This window comes from Dendrobates tinctorius, unplaced genomic scaffold (genome assembly GCF_039654945.1).
Source record: "Dendrobates tinctorius isolate UK_male_01 unplaced genomic scaffold, ASM3965494v1 ptg000058l, whole genome shotgun sequence".
NCBI lineage: Eukaryota > Metazoa > Chordata > Amphibia > Anura > Dendrobatidae > Dendrobates > Dendrobates tinctorius.
Window position 1 is genome coordinate 22,283,870 of NW_027361726.1, and position 26,634 is coordinate 22,310,503.

A 26,634-nucleotide genomic window follows, 5' to 3' on the forward strand; every position below is an offset into this window, starting at 1 on the left:
AAAAAATGTCTGGGGTCTCCCGATTTCCCCCTGTCCCCGGTACCTCTGGTGTGCCTGCAACCCCCCAGTGAAGTCCCCTGGCCACCGGCGTGATAAGCCCCCTTTATCACCCCCTTAGGTAAAAATAATAAAATAAAAAAATGTATTTTTTTTTCCATTAGGGTTAGTTTTGGGCTAAAAAGTGAGTTGGGATGGAGTTAGGGTTGGAGTTAGAATTGGGGGTGTTCCACTGTTTAGGTCCATCAGGGGTCTCCAAATGCAACATGGTGCCACCATTGATTCCAGCCAATTTTGCTTTCAAAAAGTCAAAAGGTGCTCCCTCCCTTTTATACCCTGCCATGCACCCAAACAGTGGCTTTCCCCCACATATGGGGTATCGGCATACTCAGTAGAAATTGTAAAACAAATTTTATTGTCTATTTTCACCTGATACCCTTGTGAAAATAAAAAAAATTGGTTCCAGAGTAAATTTTTGATGAAAATAGTAAAATGTTCATTTTTTCCCTTCCACATTGCTTTAGTTCTCGTGAAGCACCTGAAGGGTTAATAAACTACTTGAATGTGGTTTTGTGCAGTTTTTAGAATGGTGTCACTTCTGGATATTTTCTGTTGTATTGACCCCCAAACTGCCTTCAAATGTGGTGTGGTCCTTAACAAAATGGTTTTGTAAATTTTGTTGGAAAAATGAGAAATTGCTGTCAACTTTTAACCCTTATAACGTCCCAACAAAATAAAATTGTTTCCAAAATTGAGCTGATGTAACGTTGACATGTGGGAAATGTTATTTATTACTATTTTGTGTGTCCACACTCTCTGATTTAAGTGTACAAAAATTAAAAGTTTGACAATTGCAAAATTTTAATTTTTTGCCAAATTTCCGTTTTTTTCATAAATAAAACGCAAGTTTTATCGAAGAAATTTTACCACTAACATGAAGTGCAACATGTCATGAAAAAACAGTCTTAGAGTGGGATAAGTTGAATTATATTATTAAGTTATATTCCAGAGCTATAACCTCATAAAGTGACAGTGGTCAGAATTGTAAAAATTGGCTTGGTCATTAAGTACCAAACTGGCACCATCACTAAGGGGTTAAACCTGTCTGAGCCCCACCCCTGCTGTTAAACCTGTCTGAGCCCCTCCTCTGCTGTTAAACCTGTGTGATGAACCCCACCCATGCTGTTAAACCTGTCTGATAAGCGCCTCCTCTGCTTGTAAACCTTGTCTGATAAGCCCCAACCCTGCTGTGTTAAACCTGTCTGATAAGCTCCTCCTCTGCTTGTAAACCTTGTCTGATAAGCCCCACCCCTGCTGTGTTAAACCTGTCTGATAAGCCCACCCCTGCTTTGTTAAACCTGTCTGATAAGCCCACCCCTGCTTTGTTAAACCTGTCTGATAAGCCCCACACCTGCTGTTAAACTTCTGATAAGCCCCACCCCCTGCTATTAAACCTCTTCCTGCCTGACTCTCTCTACCCCTGCTTTGTTGGGACCCTCAGATGCTGAGTGAAAGTGTCTGGTAAACCTCTTCCTGCCTGGTAAGCCCACCCCTGCTTTGTTATAATTTTTTTTTCTGATGTGCCTCACCCCTGCTTTGTTAAACTGTCCTGCCTGTCAGGTCATACTGGTCTGTTCTCAAGAAAGGCACTGTGGGAGCTCAAAAGACTGTGGTGACAGGCCGCAGATCACATGACTGCCGGTGTTAAACCTCTTCCTGCCTGGCGATGACTACCCCTGCTTTATTGAACCCATCAGATGCTATGAAAAATGTTTTCTTTGTAGTCTTATCTCCCTGATGTTTTTAGGCTTGGACCGACCCTGTTTTCGGGTTTTGTCAGATTCTTCCACAGATTCCCAAATCCTCATTCGCTGTACTAACACATCTGGCTCAGGCCAGTAGAGAAAAGGCAGACAGACTATGACTTTCTGGGGCTGGGCGCTATCCAAGTGTCTCTCGAGTTTCCCAAATTACTCTCGGCTCTTGGAGAGTTCTGCGCTCATTAAGACTGACGCACGATTGCTTGTTTTGGCTGCAGCAGGCGCCGTTTCTCCTTCCAGTCCTTTCAGCGTAGAAAAAAATATATATCTCCAGTTATGACTGGACCAAAATCAAACTTTATATATTTTTAATATGTGTATATGATGTGCCACCTGGAAATCACAAAACCTTTCACCCCTCACATACCAGCAGTGAATAGATAGTAGTTGCCTAGATGCTGAGTAAGAGGGGACGCTACTGCATTGATTTCTATGTAAAGTATTTCCATTCTGGTGATGAGCGGCACTGCATGTGCTGTAAATGAGCAGCCAAGATCTAGAACACCATCTATTATATGAAATATTAATGTTCGGTGCACAAAGTCGGCTATTTGCGCTGCTAGAATGGTACAAATGCTACCTGTGGTCTTTTCTGGGAGGGTTGTGCACTGCATTTGATATATTCTCCTTGGGAGGATGCTGCATCCCTCGGAGGCATTGATTAATTTGTGGTCAGATTGAGAGATCTTTATTTCTACACTTGTTTGCAGTGAGTAAATGTGACCTTCTGCTGGTCATGAGGTCAGAAAAGAGAGCTAGAAAAAAAAGAGCGGAACGAGTAATGCAGCCATTGGACCATTCCCAGACGTCTCCGCTGCAGACTGTATATTTTCACACATAGGATTGTGTTATGGCGGTCTCCGCCAGTCACTTAAGACTATGAAAGACGCTAAAATGTCATTAAGAAAGCGAATGACTTCACCTCGAAAGCATCTATTCCCTGGAAACTGCCCCTTCCCTTTCTCTGGGATTCGCATGGGACTGCAGAGAGCCAAGATATTTTTGGAATGTGTTTAATGCTGGAGTTTGAGATATGATTTTCACTTGTTGCACAAGAATCGTAATTTGCTGTTGCGACATCGATTACCAGAAACTCCATGTAATGTGTTGTTTTGACTGATTCTGTTTTAACATCTGGGTAACAGATCAGAGCAAGGCGACTGTGCTTTGAGATCCAGGGTGTGAGCCCGAGCACCCGTGGGGACATCTAAACTGTCCTGCTGTCAGGATACTGGTCTGCCCTCCAGAAAGGCATTGTGAGAGCTCAGAAGACTGTGGCGACAGGCCGTAGATCACATGACTGCCGGTGGCGGCTGGAAAAACTGCAGCTCTGTTTTCTAGCAGAATTGTGAATGTTGCTCCAGCTGTGAATTATGCGAGAAATCTACTTAAAGTAACTCAATTTATCTCTGATTGTTTAAAGGGATTTTCCAGCACTTCAAAAAAAAAAAAATAAGACATGGCTATTTTTTACCAAAACAGCGCCACTCCTGTCAGTAGCTTAAGGCACTGTTATAGCAGCGGACCAATTTAATATATGGGATAAGCATTGTCTCCCTGGTGGAATAGAAAGACCCCCTCATCCTGTGTCACCAGTCCCCGGCATGTGGATGTTTTCTCTTTGCAGTCCTGATTGATTTCTCTTTCGCAGATATTGATGAATGTGTGAGCGACTCCCATCATTGTAACCCCACCCAGGTGTGTATCAACACGGAGGGCGGCTACACCTGCTCCTGCACGGAGGGATACTGGCTGCTTGAGGGGCAATGTCTGGGTGAGTTTATTTTTCCCTTTTTTTCTATAGAAATCAAGTATTTTACGACAATTTTAAACTAATAGTCCCAGTTAATCCCGCTGGAGTAAGACGCAGCAGATTTATTAAAAGGCTCGCCGCACATGTGACATTCAATTTAAAGCATATTTTGGCCTGCGGGTGACATCTTCACCAGTTATTAGGTGGCTTAGGTTTCTGATATGACGAACACCAGATTTTGGCACAAATTATGTTAACTCTGGGTGTTGACAAAGCTCCATCTACTTTTAAGAACAGTGACCGACAAACTGTATAAAGTTGCAACATTTTTCTCAAATTGTATTGCTGGGCATACAATAATAAAACCCCGTATGTTCGGGGCTTGTGATTTTCGGTATTTTATCTCATTTTTGAGCCATACCTGTTGTCCGTCTGCTGGTTGTTGCAATGTTCTCCAATCGGCTCTGAATATAGGCGATCAGCGGGTGCTATACCTTTCCAGAGGAGCTACAGAGAGAGGACGGTGACATTTTGGTTCAATTCACTTTCATGAAATTGCATATTGGAGTTTGCAATACCACACTTAACCTGAGGACAGGTGTGGCGCTGATTTTTTTCCATTTCAATCCCCTTGGAGGGGAGAAATGTGTATCACAAACGTTGTGTTAAACAGAACCATATGCGGAGAATTGGCAGCGGATACAAATGTAATAAGCCGTGTAACATCCATGGATACTTCTCGTTCATGGAGCGTGTAGAGATTTGCAGGTGTCTCCTCCTCGGCTGCATCTACTTCAACATATTCAGGGCCAATTGGATTTTTATGCAGTAACCGCGACTTTTATCTGGATTCACGAGTCTTCACAGACCACATAAATGAGATTTACTGCTTGTTTATTCTCGGCTTCAGATGAAACAGAATTTTTTAATGCTCTTTGAAGATAATGGGATGAATGCTGAGCTGCAGGGGTCACATCTGGACCCTCCAGATAGGGGGCGGTAGGAACAAGGGTCTGTGCTACGCCTATGCCCTGCAGCAATGATGGGTCACTATGGAGGGGCAGTAGCATAATGCCATATCCGAATAACCATTAATTGTGTTTTTGAAACTTTTTACGCTTTTTTTTTATTAACGGCTTTGAAAATAAAAAAAGGAAATGTAAGATGCGTCAGATTTATTACTGGAGTACTGTATTTTTGGAGCACAAAGTTTTATGTGTAACGAAGAACTATTTTGTGGCACTAACCAAGTTTTGTTTAGTACTTCGGTCACATCCAGAGCTGCTGTCTATATTGTGCTGGTGATTCTAGGACCGCAGTACATCATGTCTTACAATTACTTGTTTTTTCACTTCAAAAATGCCTTAGCTCCAATTGAGCTACTGCGATCTTAGATATGCATTAGTATAAAATATAGAAAGCAGCTCTGGATGTGACTGGAGTAGAGAAGACCCAAGATTGACTAAAAATTAAGACTTAAAAAAAAAAGTGACGACTTTTGCCTAAAACTTTATTAACAATGATGAAATTACATATAAGCAAACAGATTTTTTCATGGAACATAAAAGAATATCTGGATTTGCAGACTGTCACTTTGGAGGAGCATTTCACTTTAAAAAGACCAGTTAAAGGATGAGTGCGGCTCCTGTAGACAGCGGCCCCCGCCGTGACCCGGGAGGGACCCCGCAGTTGGTGTCTGCATTTCTCATCTCTGAGATTTAGAACTACTTACGCAGCAGGCATGGAGATGGAAAAATGAAGGCTTAGCGCTGAGGATAAAAGCCGTTTGCCTGGTGCTGGCGCAGCGTTCAAACACTATGGAAGCATACGTCAGTGATATGGCGACAGACCCTATGGTAGCGGCAAAACTGGAAAACGTTGAGTATTCTACCCAAGATGTCAATTTATGGGGACCCGTCCTGTAAAATGCAGTGAAACTTTTGCTGCTTTGTTCTTATATTTCTTAACATATTCAAGATCTCTGCATGTAGTCAATGAATGGAATCTGTCGAACTTGCATCCACAAGCTAAAACCCTGTAGTTATCATTGTTTTCCATGCTAAGGCTTTGTTACAGTTACGCCCAATCTATCTATTACAAGACAACTCCAGTGTAATATTACCCTGGACAGTATAGTGAGCGCTCTGGAGTAATATGGCAGCACATGTTTTGTGGGTCGCCATTATTTTATATGCTTTTTCTAGGGGGAGAAACTTTTTCTTTGCTCTATGTCGCCCCCTGTGGAGCGAAGCAAGCACTGAACACTTTGTCCTTGTAGTGTCTTCTGCATTTAGACTATGGGAAGATGTCGCTGCCAATAATAAGAGGAACATCTGTAATAATACAGGATCTCCAGAGATTACGTCCTCATATAATGTTCTACATTCATCTCTGAACCTACACTTAGGTCCTGATCTCCTGCACAGATCATCATTGTCCTCCTTATTTATATAGCTGTAACATAGGGAAAAGCGTGGTACAAATAATGGAGCAGTCAACGTCCCATTAACTGCAGTCTACAAACATTAAAGGGGTTGCCAGTCAGATTTTATTTACGGTATATGTAGATGAATCTCCGTATTGTTAAAGCATTCTTTGACTTTCACTGCTTACTGTTTCAACCCTTCACTATCTCCATGACCTCTGCTTGCTGTAAATTAATAAGATAATTCTTGTTTCCATTCAGAGGCCGTAATCCTGTAGAAAGCTCGTCATTCTCTTTGCTGAGAAGCGGATACTATTGTATCCAGTGTAGACAATGCTCTGTGAGCGAAACAAATCAACTGCTCGTTGTTATCTAATGATTTCCTACAATGAATCAGTCTTGAGTACAGTGTATTGTCCACACTGGACACAGTTGTATCAGCTTCTCAGCAAAGGACAAGATGAGTTGTGTACAGGATTACTGCCTCTGAATGGATACAAGAAAGTTCTCACTTACAGCAGAGTCTACCAGTACGTTAAATGATTATATATACTGTACATAAAATACAACAAACATTTCATCCTTATTATATACAGTAAAGAGATTGTGAACAAGAGATTTTTATATTTAGTAAATTTACATCTAAACAAACATATATAGAAATAATCTACAAAAACATTGGAGTTACTGAATTAATACATTTTATTACTGATCCTGAGTTACATTCTGTATTATACTCCAGAGCTGCACTCGCTATTCTGCTGGTGCAGTCACTGTGTACATACATTACATTACTGATCCTGAGTTACATCCTGTATTATACTCCAGAGCTGCACTCACTATTCTGCTGGTGCAGTCACTGTGTACATACATTACATTACTGATCCTGAGTTACAACCTGTATTCTACTCCAGAGCTGCACTCACTATTCTGCTGGTGCAGTCACTGTGTACATACATTATATTACTGATCCAGAGTTACATCCTATATTATACTCCAGAGCTGCACTCACTATTCTGCTGGTGCAATCATTGTGTACATACATTACTGATCCTGTACTGATCCTGAGTTACATCCTGTATTATACTCCAGAGCTGCACTCACTATTCTGCTGGTGTAGTCACTGTGTACATACATTACATTACTGATCCTGAGTTACATCCTGTATTATACCCCAGAGCTGCACTCACTATTCTGCTGGTGCAGTCGCGTTGTACATACATTACATTACTGATCCTGAGTTACATCCTGTATTATACGCCAGAGATGCACTCACTATTCTGCTTGTGCAGTCACTGTGTACATACATTACATTACTGATCCTGAGTTACATCCTGTATTATACTCCAGGGGTGCACTCACTATTCTGCTGGTGCAATCACTGTGTACATACATTACTGATCCTGTACTGATCCTGAGTTACATCCTGTATTATACTCCAGAGCTGCACTCACTATTCTGCTGGTGTAGTCACTGTGTACATACATTACATTACTGATCCTGAGTTACATCCTGTATTATACTCCAGAGCTGCACTCACTATTCTGCTGGTGCAGTCACTGTGTACATACATTACATTACTGATCCAGCGTTACATCCTATATTATACTCCAGAGCTGGACTCACTATTCTGCTGGTGCAATCACTGTGTACATACATTACATTACTGATCCTGTACTGATCCTGAGTTACATCCTGTATTATACTTCAGAGCTGCACTCACTATTCTGATGGTGCAGTCACCGTGTGCATACATTACATTACTGATCCTGTATTATTAGCTGCATTTCTGCAGGCTGCAGAGATGACTCTTATCTGAGCTGCCATCATGTAGATTTTGGTTTCATTCTGTCACTCTCCACAAGGAGAAACCTTATCCCTTAGACCTCAGTCCAGAGCCTCTCACCTAGCCAAATCAGTTCTCATACTTTGCACTGACGAGGGCCAATAGCCCGAAACACCGTGTCTGCAAATTGAGATTCTGATTTGGCTTTTATCCTAAGTCATATTGCAATACTTGTTAAAGGGTTGATTGTGACTTGTAGGATCGCTACTACCAACAGGTGGCGCTATAGAGTTCAAGTCCTCTTCCTCTCTGAAGAAGCAATTTGCATATCGGTTTCATTCTAGTGTTTTGGAATGCTTTATGCTGTTCCTCACTTTCACCACTAGATGGAGCACTACACCATTTATTATGAAATTCAGACCTCATTCACACTGCAGCTATTCTATGTAGAAAAAATACAATAGGGACCAGGCTACTGTTAAAATGTAGAAGAAAAAAAATGAAAATGCACAAGTACATACAGTTATATGTTAAAGTTTGGGCACCCCTATTAATGTTAACCTTTTTTCTTTATAACAATATATGTCACTTTTATGTTGAGGTGCCCATACTTTTGCACCGGTCAAATTTTGTTTAAATGCAGATTGCACATTTTCTGTTAGTACAATAAACCTCATTTGAATCCAGAAATATAACGGAGTCCATCAGTTATTAGATATAAGAAACTGAAATAGCTGTTGCAAAAACCAAAATTGTTAAAAAGAAAAAAGGTTAACATTAATAGGGGTGCCCAAACTTTAACATATGACTGTATGTACTTGTGCATTTTCATTTTTTTTCTTCTACATTTTAACAGTAGCCCGGTCCCTATAAGTTATTCCCCTAACAACCACTTACCATGACTGCAGACAGTGCAGACCCTGAGGCTTCAGTTTTGTTATTGCAGATGTAAAGTTCCTGCAGTCCAGGAAAAAAACAAAAATTAATTTAGCTGCCCTGTTAACCTGAGGCGCTCTGCACATAACATACCAAAACAAAAAAAACCATAATGAGCCTGTCCCAATACCTAGTCTTGGTGGCAATTTACAAATTTAAGGTTTAAATACAAAAAAATATAAACTAAAATAGTGGTTCACAGTCACATGATGACTAATGGTATCTGTATATAAAGGTTGGTCATTGTTTAATGCACCTTTACTATTAGACTTTGGACCGGATTCATTATTGCATTTGTGTCTTTGTCAATTTTTTTAATGTTTTTTTTTTTTTTTTTTTTGCATATTTCCTATTTTAAGTTGCTCTGTTATTATGTTTTGGGTTTTTTTTTTTTTCACTTCATCTGTAATTTTTACCTCTGTTTACAATTGACTGCATTTTTTTTTTGTAATCTGGATGTTTGCAGATAAACAATTGTTTGCAACTTTTTCAAAAGTCATAACATTTTTGCCCAAATGTACTCCAGTCCAACCTGGAGTTTTTTTTTATTTGTCAGTTTTGTGTGTTCAAATTATTCTGGTGATTGTAACATTTATAGCCCATAGAAAGAAAGAATTGCACATGAAGGAACAGAATAATTAAAAGAATTGTTTTATTACTCAATAAAACATAAGAGCAGTGAAGGATAATAGGATGGTGAAAACTACCAAATGGTAGAACCACTGGTCAGAGGCATCAATTTCACAATAAATACCATATAGCCACTTCACACATCAATATATATAAAGTGATCAGATGTAAACACCATACAAGTGGATAGGACCACAGGTGAATAACACCAAAGAGTATAGGTGAGATGGAGGAGTAGAGAGAGAGTATAATAATATTAGAACATTACCTCAGACCTGCGGTGCCACAACCCCTACGCACGTTTCGGCTAGCGTGCCTTCTTTAAAAAAAATAAATTCAGAAGAGGCCCCAGGATGGGGTCCTAGTTAGACAATGTGCATCTCGTGGAGTACTGCTTACACCGACGCGGCGTCCACCGCTGGGGCCTCTTCAGAATTTTTTACTTACCTGTCACCTTTACAGGCTAAAAGCATCAGCTTTATCATATACTTACCTTCAATTTTCCCATCGGAGCAGTGATGAAGGTTCATGTGAGACCGAAACGTCTCTTGTCTTTGTATGGATTGACTGCAATAAAATTTTCCTTCAGATTATTCTATTAAGGCGAGTGCCAAGTTTTATTCTTATGCTAGAAAGATGTAGACTGGATCACTGCACAATGACTACACTTCATCGCCATTTTAGTTTGTGATCTCTTCATTGGTTGATTACAGCATGAGCGATTGTCTCTTGTGCATTTATCCAAATTACACCACCAAGAGACTGAAACACAGAGAAACACAATACAACAAACGTGTAAAAATACTCTGCTGGAAAAAAAACTTCAACAATGAACAGCAAGTGCTAGTAAAAAGATGATAGCAAAACAGGGTATTTAGTTGATACGTTTTTTTGCAAAAAATGTATACTAAGCCGAGTACACAGAGCATAGTATTTTTTCACGTTTGTTGTATTGTGTTTCACGGTGTTCCAGTCTCTTGGTGGTGTGAACACTGTCTTACCGACTTGTTCACCGTATGTGCATGGCCCATGCGTTTGTATTCTATTGGTTTCTTGCTTCTGCAAGTTTTTGGGAGGTTTCCACCCCTCTCATGTGAGCTATGCACATATAAAGTCGTCTCACACAGTGTATCCACATCAGGCATTACCTCTCCTAACCCTGCTCATATAGGTACTGTTCATATGGTCAGGTTTTAAATACATTGGATAGGACTGCTCTGATGAGTATACCTTGGTGTTTGGTAGAGCGGCTTAGCGTACATTTTTTGCAAAAAACGTATCAACTAAATACCCTGTTTTGCTATCATCTTTTTACTAGCACTTGCTGTTCATTGTTGAAAAAATTTTTTTACAGCAGAGTAATTTTTCACGTTTGTTGTATTGTGTTTCTCTGTGTTCCAGTCTCTTGGTGGTGTGAACACTGTCTTACCGACTTGTTCACCGTATGTGCATGGCCTATGCGTTTGTATTGTTGTATAATACTAATACAGAGAGCTGAGCCCAAAAGCTTACAACCCATTGGAAAATACTGAGTGCTGATATTTCTTGTCTTCTTTTCTAGACATAGATGAATGCCGTTATGGGTACTGCCAGCAGCTTTGTGCCAATGTTCCAGGATCCTATTCTTGCACCTGTAACCCTGGATTTTTGCTGAACTCTGACAGCAGGTCTTGCCAAGGTATGTGTTATAGCTGTCAGCCCATCGTCGGCCCTGATCCATATTATTTCAGAGATTACTCTGGAGGATTGGGGTCCAAGTCAGGACTGGTGAACACACATCATTTACACTACATGTTGTGTGTCAGGGACAGTGCGGTTTTAGCTGTGGTCTTTTGTAATGATGTTAAGCCCAATATGGGATCTGATCGGCCAGATAGCATCTCTGCTATTGTGGTGGAGGCTGAATGAACTTTCTTACAGACTCCCCCTTCTTCTGTCCCTTTCTGTGTCACCCACCCTGTATATTTATACTGATTATATCTGATTCCAGATGTGGATGAATGCACCACAGAGAATCCGTGTGTTCAGAGCTGTGTGAACACCTATGGATCCTACCTGTGTCGCTGTGAGCCGGGTTATGAGTTGGAAGATGACGGTGTAAACTGCAGCGGTAAATACTGCACTCATCTCAATCCTCTACAAGGGTGGAGGTCATGTCACATGCAGGGATCAGGCCAAAACTAACTACACAATCCACAGGAATGCAACTTTTTGCAACGCAGTGCTAAACTTGCAATCATGTTTCATTGAGAAAAAGATGCAACATTTTTATTTTTCATCACTTCCAGCAGAAAACTTTTTTTTTTTTTTTCTATATAGGAAGCTGCTAGTCATAACCATGGGTCAGCTGCAACTGTTGCAAATCACATGCAATCATAGGAGATGTTTATTTCTTGTGATGCTTCTATAACTTTTTACCCTTTAAACGCTTTATCTACTATTGAGTTCTGCTGAAAATTACAGACCTTATACAAAACTTGCTGTCGTCCTGCCCGAACTGATGTTTTTACCCCATAAATCCAGGGATACAAGGCGACATTACATCTATGATGTAACATCGCAACCTGCAATCTACTGCAACAGAGGTGTTAATATTTCATGGGACAGCGACTTCCACACAACTTCTCTATGATTTGGCCATTTTTTACTGCGAAGTTACAGCTCTTGAGTAGTAGAGTGACTTTACAGAGAATTGCTGTCATGTGAGACTTGTTGCTCTGTGGCCTTATGCTTGAAGGCTTTTTAAACTTTAACATAAGTGGTCCCCAAATGCTTTTATGGCAGTCAAATTAAAAACAGAGCAGGTACTCGCCCTCCACAGCTCTGCCACTGCTCTGGTCTGTGATTTTTGGCTGCAGAGACATAACAAACAGACCAGAGCAGTGACGGAGAGCCAGTGCCGGACCTGGGGATGTGAGTAATGCTTTATTATTTTATATCTATAAAAGTATTTGGGGGATCACTTTTTGGTTTACTGCCAGACTACAGGAATTGTTTCTTATGTTAACTGGAAAGCCCCTCTAATGTAATGTCTTTTTCTGGCCAGTCACTGGGTGACCCCCTTTTTTCAGTACTTCGGACTAATAAATCATTTTGAGTCTCCCTAGATGAATGAAGTTTGTTCTCTTCTATTTCAGATATGGACGAGTGCAGCGTGTCAGAATTTCTGTGTCAGCACGAGTGTGTGAACCAGCCCGGCTCGTACTACTGCAGCTGTCCGTCTGGTTACACCTTGCTGGATGACAGCAGGACGTGTCAAGGTGAGTTCCTGGGTGCGGGGGCACGTGGTATAAAACCTCTTCTAAGGAGAGAGAGTGGTGAAAGAGAGTGCAAAATAAATCTACTTTGTCGTTGACGTCACTTACAAAAATAATGCGCTGCTTGTTAAACTATAGGGGATTATTCAGGATGTATGGTCACTACTCTGTCCCTTTTTCCTGTGTCGCAAGCTGGGATCTCATAGGCTTTTAAGGGGTTTTAGTGTAGTTAAACAGCCCATTGAAGTCTAAGAGTAAGGTTATGTGTTTTCACGGTTACAGTTTATAAAGAGTTCCTGAGTATTCTGTGAGCCGTGTAAGAGCTCGTTCAGAAGTGTATTAAATGTGCATGTAATGTCGGTATACGTAACACAGGGACCATTTTTATTCATATAGCACCAACATATTCTTTTGCTGTTAATGGCTCGTTAGAGACTTTAGTGAGGGCAGTTTCAGAAGAGTGTATAGAGCGGAATCCAGATTGTAGAAGGTCAGGAAGAGAGTGATCTGAGTGATGGAGGATTAGACGGACCAAGCGCTCCAGGAGTTTGGAGATAAAGGGAAGATTGGTGACCAGTCTGTAGTTAGCAGCACAGTTCTGGTCCAGTCTGTAGTCTCTAACCATGGAGACACACAGTTCAGCATAGGAGCTGTATATCCTGAACGGGTAAGTACGTGATTTATTTATGAAGTCACTTAATTTTTTTGCTGCTCAATTACATATAAAATTAAGTTTCAAAACTTAATATTTCCTATATCCCATGATCAGATGCCAAAAATGTAAGGCTTCTAGCCCTTTGGGGAACAAAGATACCAGTTAAATATGCAGCAGATTTAGCAGAAGAGCAGAAGAATACATTACCAGCATTGTGGAGGAGAATGGATCTCAACCGGCATTATATATTTGTCATCCATGGCATATCAATTTACTCAGTGAATTTCCCCTTTTTGCAATCCACTGCTTTTCTGCAGCTAGGCTTTCATGATGTGTCCCGTTCTGATGTATTCTGAGAAGAGGGGGTCTAGCTCAACCTCGCATTTGAGGAGGGGTCTTGTGCTTGCAGACTGCTGCACCATCACTTTGCACCTTTACTCTGTGATTTATATACTATTCCCATCTTCTAGACATAGACGAGTGTGACACGAGGAATAACAGCTGCACCGCGCAGCAGACCTGCTTCAATATCCCAGGAAGTGTTCAGTGCTTGGATCCTGTGCGCTGTGACGAGCCGTATATCCAGCTCAATGACAAGTACGTATATAGGGTACACGGGGGCAGGGAAAGGGATCCAAGCTGAAAATTCTTCATCTTACTATATTGATAACAAGCCTATTAGATACACTTGACCTTTTATTTCAAAGTGCCCATCTATGGTCCGGATGCGATTCCAGTGATTGCAGCAGTTTAGACCCTATATCAGGACCTGGGTGATCACTGTGCATCTTGTATTTCCTATAGTCGGTGTATGTGTCCTGTGGAGAACCCAACTTGCCGGGACCAGCCCTTCACCATCGTCCACAGGCACATGGACATTGTGTCCAACAGCAGGGTCCCTGCTGACATCTTCCAGATGCAAGCGACTAGCCGCTATCCTGGAGTCTACTACATCTTCCAGATAAAGTCTGGTAATGAGGGCAGAGAATTCTACATGAGGGTAAGAAGAACATGAAACCTGAAAGGAACAGGTACCAGCAAATAACCCGACTGTATTACACTATTACACTGAACAAAGAGAACTACAACTCCCAACCTGACCCTACCACTTACCTTGATCATAATGCAGTTCTATTCTACAATACGGCTGGAGCACTACAACCACAAACATGATTTGATCACTAGACGGAACCATAATTCAATTTTACACATAGCATTCTAGAAGTTTTGAAACCCTAAAAAACAAAATTTCTCATTTTGCTACTTCAGTGTTTTTAGCTCCTTTAGCCGAATATTTCTATGGTTAATGAAGTACAATTATCAGCATTTCTTAAGTTTTCTCCTTCGCCTCATTGGGGGACACAGATACTGTGGGTGTATGCTTCTGCCACTAGGAGGCTGACACCAAGTGAAAAAAAGAGGTTAGCTCCTCCTCCGCCGTATACACCCTCGCCCCTATTGCAGGCGGAGATCAGTTTTTAGCTTAGTGTCCATGGAGGCACACGTCTGTTTTTTTGCTCCAGACTTTTTTCTTTTTTTCCATTAAGATTAGACAGGGGCATCAGATCCTATTGAAAGGGTCCAATTTTCCCCAATCCAACAACGGGTGAGCACGTGCGAGTGTCCCTCCATGTATCCTCTCCCGCGACGTGGGACACAATGTCGGACTTGGCCCTGACCACCTCTAGGTATTGAAACCATGGGCTGTACAGAGGCACAAGACTAGTCCGTGCGGCCTCCGCTGCTCCACCAATGCTTAGACTGCGGTGCTGCAAGGCGGCGGACGGTCCCTCTCCTCACCCCCTGAAGGTGTTAGATGGAGCTAGGGTGCCTGCACCGTCCTATTGTTCGAGGCCCCCCTCACATACCTGAGCTGGGAAGCTGAAGAGGATCGCCAGTGAGGAGAGGGCCTGGGAGGGCTCCTGCGACGAAGATCCAGGGCAGAAGCCCATAACTGTCAGATGCCACCGGCCATTCCTGGCTGAGCGTGGCTGCAGAAGTGCGGTGCGATGAAGCCCCCGCCAGTAAGTAGCGCCATTTTTTTGCGGCGCCATGAAGTCGCGCCCCCCCTCCTTTCCCCCCCACCCCGTCGCGGGCAGGGGAGAAAATCGAGGCCGCGGCTTTAGCCAGAGCTAGGCCGCAACCGGAAGTTCCGCCTCCAGACTGCACGTCACTTCCGGCGGCCCGCCCCCCAGGCTGGGCGGCGGTGAATAAATTTAGCCCCCGGCTTTGGAGTGCGGCTAGGCCGCAGACCCGGAAATACCGCCCCTGGAGCGGTTTATATGCCGGCAGTCCACCCCGCAGCTGGTGGTGCGCAATTTCGGTGGTGGAGGCGTCCAGGAACGTGGGGGGCACAGGACTGGGGTAAGTGCTGCCCGAGAGGCCACGCTACAGGGAAACGAGGTGCTACCTCCTCCCACCCATCCCCAGCAGCGGACAGATACAGCATGTCCGAAAAGGCAAAGACGCACAAGTTTTTTTTACGCTGCATGCATCTCCTGTCGGGCTGTATTTCCGTGGGCGCAGAGCAAGTGGTTATGCGAAGCCTGCGAATCCGAATGCGCCCAGGAGCCCTCCCCTGCGACCGCGACCAATGTGCCAAGCCCCCCCGGAGTGGGCCCTATCACTGTCCTTGTCCTTATGAGGGCAATCGAGTCCATTCAGGCCCCAGATAGGGGCAGGGACAGTGGCTCGCCGACCTGAGAGGGTACCTCCACCTCACTAGAGCCTTCGGCCTGCAGGGGCAGCTCTCACTCCAGGCAGACCTGGGGGAAGAGAATCCACGTGATGTCGCCCAGTCCATCCGGTGCTTTGGCATCCGTAAGTTCTGCTTCTCGCTCCCCGTCACCAGTGGTTGATAGCGAGCAGACCTCAGATTTCGACTTAGACGAGCCCCTTGACGTGGATGCTCCAGGGTCACGTGAGACAGTGGACAGTCTCATAGAAGCCGTCAATCAGTCTTTGGGGATTGAGAATGATTCCACCACGGCTTCAGGCCATAAGGTGGCGTTTAAGCGAATGAAGCGGCCGCACAGAATTTTTTCCTCTCACACTGAGTTTGAGGACAGCGAAACAGGGAACGACCAGACAGGCGTTTCTCATGGCCAAAAGGCACTCGAAGTAAGGTATCCATTTGCCCCGGATATCCGTAAAAAATGGACGGAATCTCCGATGGTGGATCCACCGGTGTTGCGTCTAGCCATTAAAACCCTGTTATCCGTTCCTAGTGTTTCCGCTATTAAGGATCCCACAGATCGCCTCATAGAGAGCTTAGCTTGCTCAGTATATGAGGCGTCAGGATCAGCGCTCTCTCCCTCGTTCGCAGCAACTTGGGTAGCCAAGGCCATGATCTCATAGTCAGAGTCATTAAACAAGGTCACGCAGGAGCAAGAACTACCTGCAGAAATATCAGAGGTCGCGAGTCAGATGGCGATGGCCGGAGACTATGTAATCAATGCATGTTTGGATGCAGCCAATTGCTCGGCACCTGCTGCCGCTAATGCAATTTCTATCAGAAGAGCTCTATGGTTAAGGACATGGCAAGCCGATTCTACTTCCAAGGAGTCCTGGACTTCCCTGCCGTATCAGTGCGGCCACCTATTTGGGGAGAAGTTGGATCAACTTATCTCCAACTCCACAGGAGGAAAGAGCGGGTTTCTCCCTCAACAAAAGGTCGAACCGCTTTTTCGTCAACCTTTTCAGGCACGTTTTCGGGCCTTTCGCAACCCCAGGTGGACCACAGCGACCAATTCCGCCGCCTCGGGCCGCCCCAATCAGGATAGGGAACGGCAGGTCTCATAGAGAGCCAATGCGTACCCAACAGCCCAGATCGAGGGGATTCAGATCCCAAAGACCGTCAGCCAAATGACTCGAGGCGCTTACCAGACGACCCCAGCAAGGTGGGCGGCCGCCTACTCTGGTTTTCACCACGTCTGGGTCAATGTTGCACACGACGCATGGGTAAAGGAGTTGGTGGCTTCAGGTTACAAAATAGAATTTGTCAGATACCCTCCAAGACGTTTTTTTTTTTTTCTTTCTCGTCTGCCCAGGGTGGATACCCAGGCAAGGGCTCGGTTAGGAGCCATCAAATCGCTCCAGAAAAATGGAGTCATTGTTCCAGTGCCGGAACATGAAAGAGCTCACGTGAAACAGTGGACAGCCTCATAGAAGCCGTCAATCAGACCCTGGGGATTGAGGATGATCCCGCAGCGGCTTCGGGGCATAAAGTGGCATTTAAGCGAGTGAAGCGGCAGCACAGAATTTTTTCCTCTCACCAGGAGTTTGAGGACATAGTGCAGCGGCACAGAGAACGTCCAGACAGGCTTTTCTCGGGTCAAAAGGCACTCGAAACAAGGTATCCGTTTGCTCCGGACCTCCGTAAAAAATGGATGGAATCCCCGATGGTGGACCCACCGGTTTCACGCCTAGCCGCTAAAACCCTGTTATCTGTACTTAGTGTTTCCTCTATTAAGGATCCCACGGATCGCCTCATAGAGAGCTTAGCTCAGTCAGTATATGAGGCGTCAGGGTCAGCATTCGCTCCCTCGTTCGCGGCAACTTGGGAAGCCAAGGCTATGATCTCATGGTCAGAATCATTAAACAAGGTAGCGCAGGAGCAAGAACTACCTGCAGAAATATCGGAGGTCGCGAGTCAGATGGCAATGGCCGGAGACTATGTAATCAATGCATCTTTGGATGCGGCGAATTGCTCGGCACCTGCTGCCGCTAATGCAATTTTTATCAGAAGAGCTCTATGGTTGATGACATGGCGAGCCGATTCTACTTCCAAGTAGTCCTGGACTTCCCTGCCGTATCAGTGCGGCCGCCTATTTGGGGCGAAGTTGGATCAACTTCTCTCCGACTCCACAGGAGGAAAGAGCGGTTTTCGCCCTCAACAAAAGGTCAAACCGCCTTTTCGCCACCCTTTTCAGGCACGTTTTCGGACCTTTCGCAACCCCAGGTGGACCAAATCGGCCAATTCCGCCGCTTCAGGCCGCCCTAACCAGGATAGGGAGCGGCAGGTCTCATATAGAACCCAACCCATTGAGGAGAATGTGAACTCAGCAGCCCAGATCGAGGGGATCCAGATCCCAAAGATCGTCAGCTAAATGACTCGAGGCGTTTGCCAGACGACACCAGCAAGGTGGGCGGCCGTCTACTCTGGTTTCGCCACGTCTGGTTCAGTGTCGCACGCGACGCGTGGGTAAAGGAATTGGTGGCCTCAGGGTTACAAGATAGAATTTGTCAGATGCCCTCCAAGACTGTTTGTTTTTTCTTTCTCGTCTTCCCAGGGTGGATACCCAGGCAAGGGCTCTATTAGGGGCCATCGAATCGCTCCAGCACAACAGAGTCATTGTATCCGTGCCAGAACACGAAAGAGCTCAGGGCTTCTATTCCAATCTGTTTGCGGTTCACAAAAAGGACGGGTCTGACAGACCTGTTTTGGACCTGAAGCTTCTGAACAAATTCATCAGGATCAGACATTTCCGGATGGAGTCTCTCCGTTCAGTCATATCGGCCATGGAGCAGGGAAAATACTTGGCCTCGATCGACATGCAGGACGCATATCTGCATATTCCCATTTTTCCTCCTCATCAGAGGTTTCTACGCTTCGCCATCAACGGTCGACATTTTCAGTTCATAGCGCTACCCTTCGGGCTAGCCACGGCTCCCAGAGTGTTCACAACGGTTATGGCAGTTGTCATGGCCATACTGCATTCTCGAGGCATAGTCATCTTGCCTTACTTGGACGACCTCTTGGTCAAGGGCCCTTCAATACGGGCATGCGAGGAAAATGTCAACATCACGCTGGATACTCTTGCCCGCCTAGGGTGGTTGGTCAGCGCAAAGAAGTCATCTCTTGTGCCAGCTCAGAGGATTTCCTTCTTAGGAATGATCTTTGACACTTTTGGAGGGTTGGTAATTCTCCCTCAGGAAAAGGCGCTGGCTCTTTGGCAGTGAGTCCGGACACTTCGCTAACCAGTCCCTCATTTCATCCGATTTGGGATGAGGATTCTAGGAAAAATGGTGGCGGCAATGAAAGCGATACCGTTCGCCCAGTTCTATCTTCTCCCCCTGCAGCACGCCCTCTCGTCAGCCTGGGACAAGAATCCTTTCACGCTCGATCGGCGGTGCCGGCTGTCCTCTCAAGTCAGTCAGTCACTCGAATGGTGGATAACCAGTTACTCTCTGACCCAGGGGAAACCCTTACCCCCAGAACATTGGTTGGTGATGATAACCGACGCCAGTCTCCTCGGCTGGGGAGCAGTGTTTCGCCACCACACGACCCAGGGGCGGTGGTCCCCGCAGGAGGCCCACCTCCCGATCAACTTATTGGAGATACAGGCAATTTGGCTGGCTCTGCAACAGTTTCATCACTTTCTAGCAGGCCGCCCTGTCCGAATTCAATCGGACAATGCCACGGCGGTGGCTTACATAAATCATCAAGGGGGCACCCGCAGCAGAACAACCATGCGCGAGGTGGGGCATGTTCTTCAGTGGGCCGAAGTAAACCACTCGGCGATCTCGGCAGTCCACGTCCCGGGCGTGGAAAATTGGGCGGCAAACTTTCTCAGCCGGCAGGGTCTTGCATCCGGAGAGTGGTCTCTACATCCCGTAGTCTTCCAGCAGATTTGTCAACTGTGGGGAACTCCGGATGTGGACCTGATGGCTTCCAGAGTGAATGCCAAGGTGCCCACATGTCGCTCGGGCCAGGGACCCGCAGGCAATCGCTGTGGACGCGTTGGTTCTGCCATGGAACATTTTGCCTCCCATATCTATTTCCCCCGCTGCCACTACTTCCAAGAGTCATCAAAAAGATCAAGATAGAAGGGGTTCCGGCGGTTCTGCTGGCCCCAGACTGGCCCCGTCGAGCATGGTACGCAGATCTAATGCAGCTGCTCGCCGACATTCCTTGGCGCCTGCCAGAGCGCCCAGATCTACTTTCTCAAGGGCCGATTTGCCACCCGAACTCAGGGGCCCTGTGTTTGACAGCATGGCCGTTGAATCTTGGATTCTAACCCAGGCAGGGTTTGGGAGCAAGGTGGTCGCTACAATGGTTAGCGCCCGGAAGCCGGCCTCAGCACGAATTTACCACCACACCTGGAAGGTGTTCTTCGCTTGGTGTCGAGGCCGCGGTGTTTCTCCGCTGAGATTCTCAATCCCCAACATCTTGGCCTTTCTCCAGTCGGGCCTAGACTCGGGCCTGGCCCCAAGATCCGTCAGGAGACAAATATCGGCTTTATCTGTCCTGTTCCAGTGCAGAATTGCTACGAGTTTGCAGGTAAAGACTTTCATCCAGGGAGTCTCCCACTTGGTACCTCCCTATAAGGCGCCTATGGATGCCTGGGACCTTAACCTGGTCCTAATTGTTCTGCAGGAAGCTTCATTTGAACCGCTTCAGGATATTTCTTTGAGGTACCTTTCCTGGAAAGTGGCGTTCCTAGTGGACATCACTTCTATCAGGCGGGTTTCAGAGTTGGCGGCACTATCCTGCCGAGCTCCGTTCCTCACTTTCCATAAGGATAAGGTGGTGCTCAGACCAGCCCCTCCTTTTCTACCGAAAGTCGTGTCCTCATTTCATATTAATGAGGACGTTGTCTTGCCTTCATTTTGTCCAGCACCGGTGCACCGTGTGGAAGACGCTCTTCACACGTTAGACCTGGTAAGAGCCCTTTGGAGGTACGTGTCGCGGACGGCTCCCTTTTGTCAGATGGACACGCTGTTCGTGCTCCCCGAAGGGTGCAGGAAGGGACTCGCTGCCTCAAGATCGACCATAGCCAGATGGATTCGTTTGACTATTCAGGAGTCCTACCGCATTAGAGGCACGCCGATTCCAGCAGTGATCAGAGCTCACTCTACTTGGGCAGTGGGCGCCTCTTGGGCGCTTTGGCGGAACAGGTTTGAAAGGCAGCAACCTGGTCCAGCCTGCACACATTTGCCAAACATTATAATATCCATACTCAGGCCTCGGCGGATGCGAGCCTGGGTAGAAGGATTCTCCAAGCAGCGGTGGCGCACCTTTAAACAAGAGATGCATGCAGCTTGGATCGGTGAGTCAATCTCCCACCCAGGGACTGCTTTTGGACGTCCCACAGTATCTGTGTCCCCCAATGAGGCGAAGGAGAAACATGGATTTTTTGATAACTCACCGTAAAATCCTTTTCTCCGAGACGCTCACTGGGGGACACAGCACCCACCCCATTAGCCAAGTTGGCTCTTGTTTAATTTAAATACGCATTTATTTATGTGATATAATGGTGGTCCTTTTCTAGACATGTTGTACTTGTATTAAGGCTGATTTTGTTGTCGTCCTACTGCTTTGGCACCAAACTGATTTCCGCCCGCAATAGGGGTGAGGGTGTATACGGCGGAGGAGGAGCTAACCTCTTTTTTTCCACTTAGTGTCAGCCTCCTAGCGGCAGAAGCATACACCCACAGTATCTGTGTCCCCCAATGAGCATCTCGGAGAAAAGGATTTTACGGTGAATTATCACAAAAATCCATGTTTTTCACTTTTATTGACAAATACATGAATTTTCTTTCATGCCTCATTATTCCCAGCGCTGCCCCTTATTCTCCAGACTTCTTCCTTTCTCCCAGCAGCTGGATATTGGCTTTTGGGCAGATACTGACTGATGACTGCCCTCTCTTGTCTCATCAGAGCTCGAAGTTATCTCAGGTTCAGGGGTTTTGATTGACCACAGGTTCTCAGCGAGATTGGAGGAGGAGTCCTTACTGCTGGCAGACACAGACTACTCATGGAAGCGCTCACCTTTTCTCCTCTAGACAATCATTCTTCCAGACAGTCTGAGGATCTTCATCAGAGAAAATGATTGTCCGGAGAAGAGAAGGTGATGCTGCCATGAGTCCTGTATCTGCCAACAGTAAAGCCTCCTTAGACCGTTCATGTTTGGGGGCTTCTCATCATAGAGGAGACTATTCACAATTTTTCCAAAATTAAGGTCATGAATAAAGTTTGGGATCTAAACCTCTTCCAAGAACAACTTCTCCCATCATCCAGGAAATGTTTTAAGATGATATTTTTTCCCTCATAATGGAGACCAGGTCTTAAGGCAAAAGTGAGAACTAAGTGTCTTGGTGAACAAAACATTGAGATTTTGGGTCTATGGCCAGAAACTCCCCAGATCTCAGAACCATCCTCAAAAAACCACAAGCAAAAACCCAGAAATTGTGATTAGTCCGTGCTCTGATGACACAAGAACGGGCAGCCATCAGTCACGATCTAATCAGAAGCCGATATCCAGCTGCCGGGCGAAGGGCAGAAGCCTGGGGAATAAGCGGCAGCGCTGCTGGGAATATTGAGGGGTCACAGAAACTTCATGTCTTTGTCAAGATATGTAAAAACTTAAGATACACTTATATACATAGAAACATCTGACTAAAAGTGCGAAAACACTGAAGAGGCAAAATGTGAAAACCAAAACGTGTCAGTCTCAAAACTTTTGACGACAATTGTGGAGTAAAATAAAATTGTATTATGGTTATGTTCGGGGCGACAGGTGTTATACTCCATACATCCCCAAAATGAAAATCCTATACTTGTATTATACTTAGAGAACTATAACGTAACCTGGCCACTGGTGAAGAATACCCTAATTCAAATCAAATTTACTTTACTACAACCCCCATCATTGTACATTCCCTACAGTAGAGCTGTCATGCCATGTGTGACCCGGCCCGGTGTGCTGTGTATTTTACGCTGTTTGTGTTCTTGATGAGTTTTCCGTCCGCTGCGCTGTGTGTATATGCAATTGTGACGTGCGCTGGGTTTATGTTTATAGGCAGCAAAGGTGACGTTTGTCCACATCATTTATTATTATTGGACTTTTTCACTTTGAGAACTTTACAATGTATATGAGGCCCCATATTAGTTTATAACAAACTGGAAAAATCAGTGGCCGTCGGGTTCTTGCAGTATTCATCTGTGCTCTCCAACTTATCTTCAGACTACAACACCCAGCATGTCACTAGGGAATGGCAGGTTGGAGACCACCATTCTCTATTTGTTGGGTACTATCACGACTCAAAATTACTTTTTATTTCTCATTTCATCAGCAAACTGGACCCATTAGCGCCACTCTGGTGATGACGCGACCAATTAAAGGGCCCCGAGACCTGACGTTGGACCTGGAGATGGTATCTGTGAACACTGTGGTTAACTTCAGAGGCAGCTCTATCATCCGGTTGAGGATATTTGTTTCTCCGCACTCCTTCTGAGCCCGCACTTCATTGTGTAACATTATCTCCCCCCTTTCCTGATGCGCAGGCCTATATCTGAAAATGATCATACACCGATAGATTGGCTCATGCCGGAGGGAAGCTTCCAAATAGTCCAGTTTTCTTTTGTTTTTACAATCTCAAGTTTGTCATCGAATCATCGCAGAGGTGGAGCGATCGATCTCCCTGATTCACTATGGTTATTTGCTGCATTACCACAGCACCACCTCTTCCGGCAGAGAGGTTGTATCACCCCCATTAGGTCTCCTGTGATGATTTAGGAGGCCCTGCGGCATTAGGATAGGAGATTTATTTAAGCAATATACATTTTAATGTTTTTGTTTACTGGGATAAAAAATGGAGTTTTAATGTGTTTTGCCCTTTTTTGTGTTGAGAATTTCAATTAAAATAAATGTTTTGGAAATACAGATGTGTATGGAGTAATTCATGATGCCCGGGTTCTGGAGCCGTCTGTAGTCCAGTGCTGGGCTGTAAAAGGTTGCGGGAGGTGTATGCAGGCTCTATTATCGTCCTGGCATGCCTGGCAAGTGACCAAACCCAAAAGATACCGCTGCATGAGGCAAGGACACCAAAAAGCCAAACTGCACATTTTATATACACAGGTGATGGGGGGGGGGCGGGGGGGGGGGTCGACATGGCTGTCATGGATTTAACTATAGATTTGTGCATTGCAAACCATAAAATCCACGGTAATGATCTGACAGCACATGACAATTTAGTGTGTTTTTCTTGCAAATTGCCTCTTCAGAGAAAAAGAGGACTTGAACTCTGTAGCGCCACTTGTTGGTAGTAGCGATCCTACAGGTCACAATCAACCCTTTAACGAGTCTTGTAATATGACTTAGGATAAAAGCCAAATCAGAATCTCAATTTGCAGACATGGTGTTTCGAACTATTGGCTCTCGTCAGTGCAAAGTATGAGAACTGATTTGGCTAGGTGAGAGGCTCTGGACTGAGGTCTAAGGGGTAAGGTTTCTCCTTGTGGAGAGTGACATGCCAGCTCTGGCTTGTCAAGGTAAGGAGGCTTACTTATTACTTTCCAAGAGGAGCATTGCACGGCAAATAAGCCTCCTTACCTTGACAAGTCAGAGCTGGCATGTCACTCTCCACAAGGAGAAACCTTAGACCTCAGTCCAGAGCCTCTCACCTAGCCAAATCAGTTCTCATACTTTGCACTGATGGGAGCCAATAGCTCGGAACACCGTGTCTGCAAATTGAGATTCTGATTTGGCTTTTATCCTAAGTCATATTACAAGACTCATTAAAGGGTTGATTGTGACTTGTAGGATCGCTACTACCAACAGGTGGTGCTATAGAGTTCAAGTCCTCTTTTTCTCTGAAGAGGCAATTTGCCTGTTTTTCTTTGTGCAATTTTAGGGACAATTGCTTTTTTTTTTATTAAAATAGAGCATTCTCTGATAATGTGGTTGATTTTTTCCAATAGACTTCTTTATAATAGCATTTAAAGGGATTGTCTGGCGTATAATATTAAGATGGTCCTGTTATCACATCTACCCCCACTGATCTCACTCTTTTTCCTGGAAAACATCTCTGACCCCTTAAACGACAATTATTAGAAAAAAAATGAAGCCTTTTGAAGCCAAAGAAAATCTGTTTTCAGTGAAGATAAAGTTAATATTAGTAATCAGCAATCCGGCGGCCAGCTACTGGGGGCTCAGCCTCCATTCACATGCAGCTCCATTGTATCCGGGATCACCAGCCCGTTACTATGTATCCAGAGGAATGACAGAGAGAACACATCAGCACAATGGACAAGATGTGACCACATGAAAGAATCACGAACTATGGGAATTTCACAATAAGATCCCCAGACTGAATCTGAGGTCACTGGAGTTGCCCCAGGATTATCCAGTTGACCCAATACTTGTACGGCTCATGCGTCACCACAGATACTGATGGTAGGGGGGATAGTGGTCAGATACAGAGCTTAGACTTCAGGTCTATTCACATACTTTGGTCAAATGTGATTAAACCCCCCAGTGCCACATCCCATAATACGAGCTTCGGCAATCAAAGGGTCGCTGTCGTTTCCATAAATTGCATAAGTAGATAGTCCAAGCGAATACAAAAAGAGCTTTATCAGAGAAATCTCTATTTTTTTCCTCCACTTATTAGTCCCTTATTTTCCTCCTGATACCTCCTGAGTTCATCATCTGCTCATGCTAAAAAATTGGTCTTACTCAAGGCAATAGGGACCAGATTAACGCTGCCTATAAAAGTCAGTAGTGGGGGGTGCGGGAAAAAAAGAGAAAGCAGCATTAAGGGTCCCGCTTCACATAGCGACGCACCAGCGATCCCGACAATGATACGACCTGGTAGGGATCGCTGGTGCCTCGCTACATGATCGCTAGTAAGATGTCAAACAGGCAGATCTCTTCAACGACGCACCAGCGATCCCGACAACGATGCGACCTGCTAAGGATCGCTGGTGCGTTGTCACACAGCAGCTATTCTGAACGATTCCAGCCTGTGTACCTGACTTCTGTGTCGCCAACAAGGTCGCAGCGATGCCAGCGGGACGCCGACGATGAAAAAATGGCCCAGGACATTCGAGCACGATCAGCGATAGCCAGCGGGGGATCTGGTTGCCGCTATGTGTCACATGTAGCGAGATCGCTGGCGCGTCGCAAAATTGGTGACGCATTAGCGATCTCGCTATGTGAGACGGGGCCTTAAGACAAAGAGGCTGCTGTTTCTGTAAAGTGTTCTCACCCCAAAACTGGATTCACAACAAAACTCCTCAATACTGCTATATAATATCCTGCAAGCTGCTGTTGCTTTTTAGTAAGTGTTTTATCTCACTCTAGTGTCACCGCTACACTGTTTGTGGTGCTTCGACAAAGTTTTTTCAGACTTGGATTCACAGCTGTGCTGCTCAGTCCCACTGTATAATATCTTCCAAGCTGCTGCTTTCTAGTAAGTGTTTTATCTTTCTCACACTTCTACAAAAAGTTGTATCTGATCCTCAGCTGGATTTACAGCTACGCTTCCTAAGTACTGTTGCACAATGTCCTCGCTGGTCCTTGAGTATGCAAGGATGTAGCTAACAACTAAAGTAATTACTATAATTAAATGTGGGTGCCAGTCCTTATTT

The 26,634-nt window shown here is 45.0% G+C and overlaps 1 protein-coding gene across 2 annotated transcripts in view; it reads left to right on the top strand.

Annotated features, from left to right (window-relative positions):
* FBLN5 (fibulin 5) overlaps window positions 1-23,924 on the top strand; it is a 40,644-nt gene extending 16,720 nt beyond the window's left edge. For both annotated transcript variants that reach the window (XM_073578157.1, XM_073578158.1), the window contains exons 5-11: window positions 3,469-3,591; window positions 10,909-11,025; window positions 11,338-11,457; window positions 12,485-12,607; window positions 13,730-13,856; window positions 14,064-14,259; window positions 23,337-23,924. In XM_073578157.1, the coding sequence (XP_073434258.1) occupies window positions 3,469-3,591; window positions 10,909-11,025; window positions 11,338-11,457; window positions 12,485-12,607; window positions 13,730-13,856; window positions 14,064-14,259; window positions 23,337-23,498 (968 nt within the window). In that variant the 3' untranslated portion in view covers window positions 23,499-23,924. The remainder of the gene's footprint in view (window positions 1-3,468; window positions 3,592-10,908; window positions 11,026-11,337; window positions 11,458-12,484; window positions 12,608-13,729; window positions 13,857-14,063; window positions 14,260-23,336) is intronic.
* Window positions 23,925-26,634: the final 2,710 nt, after the last annotated feature.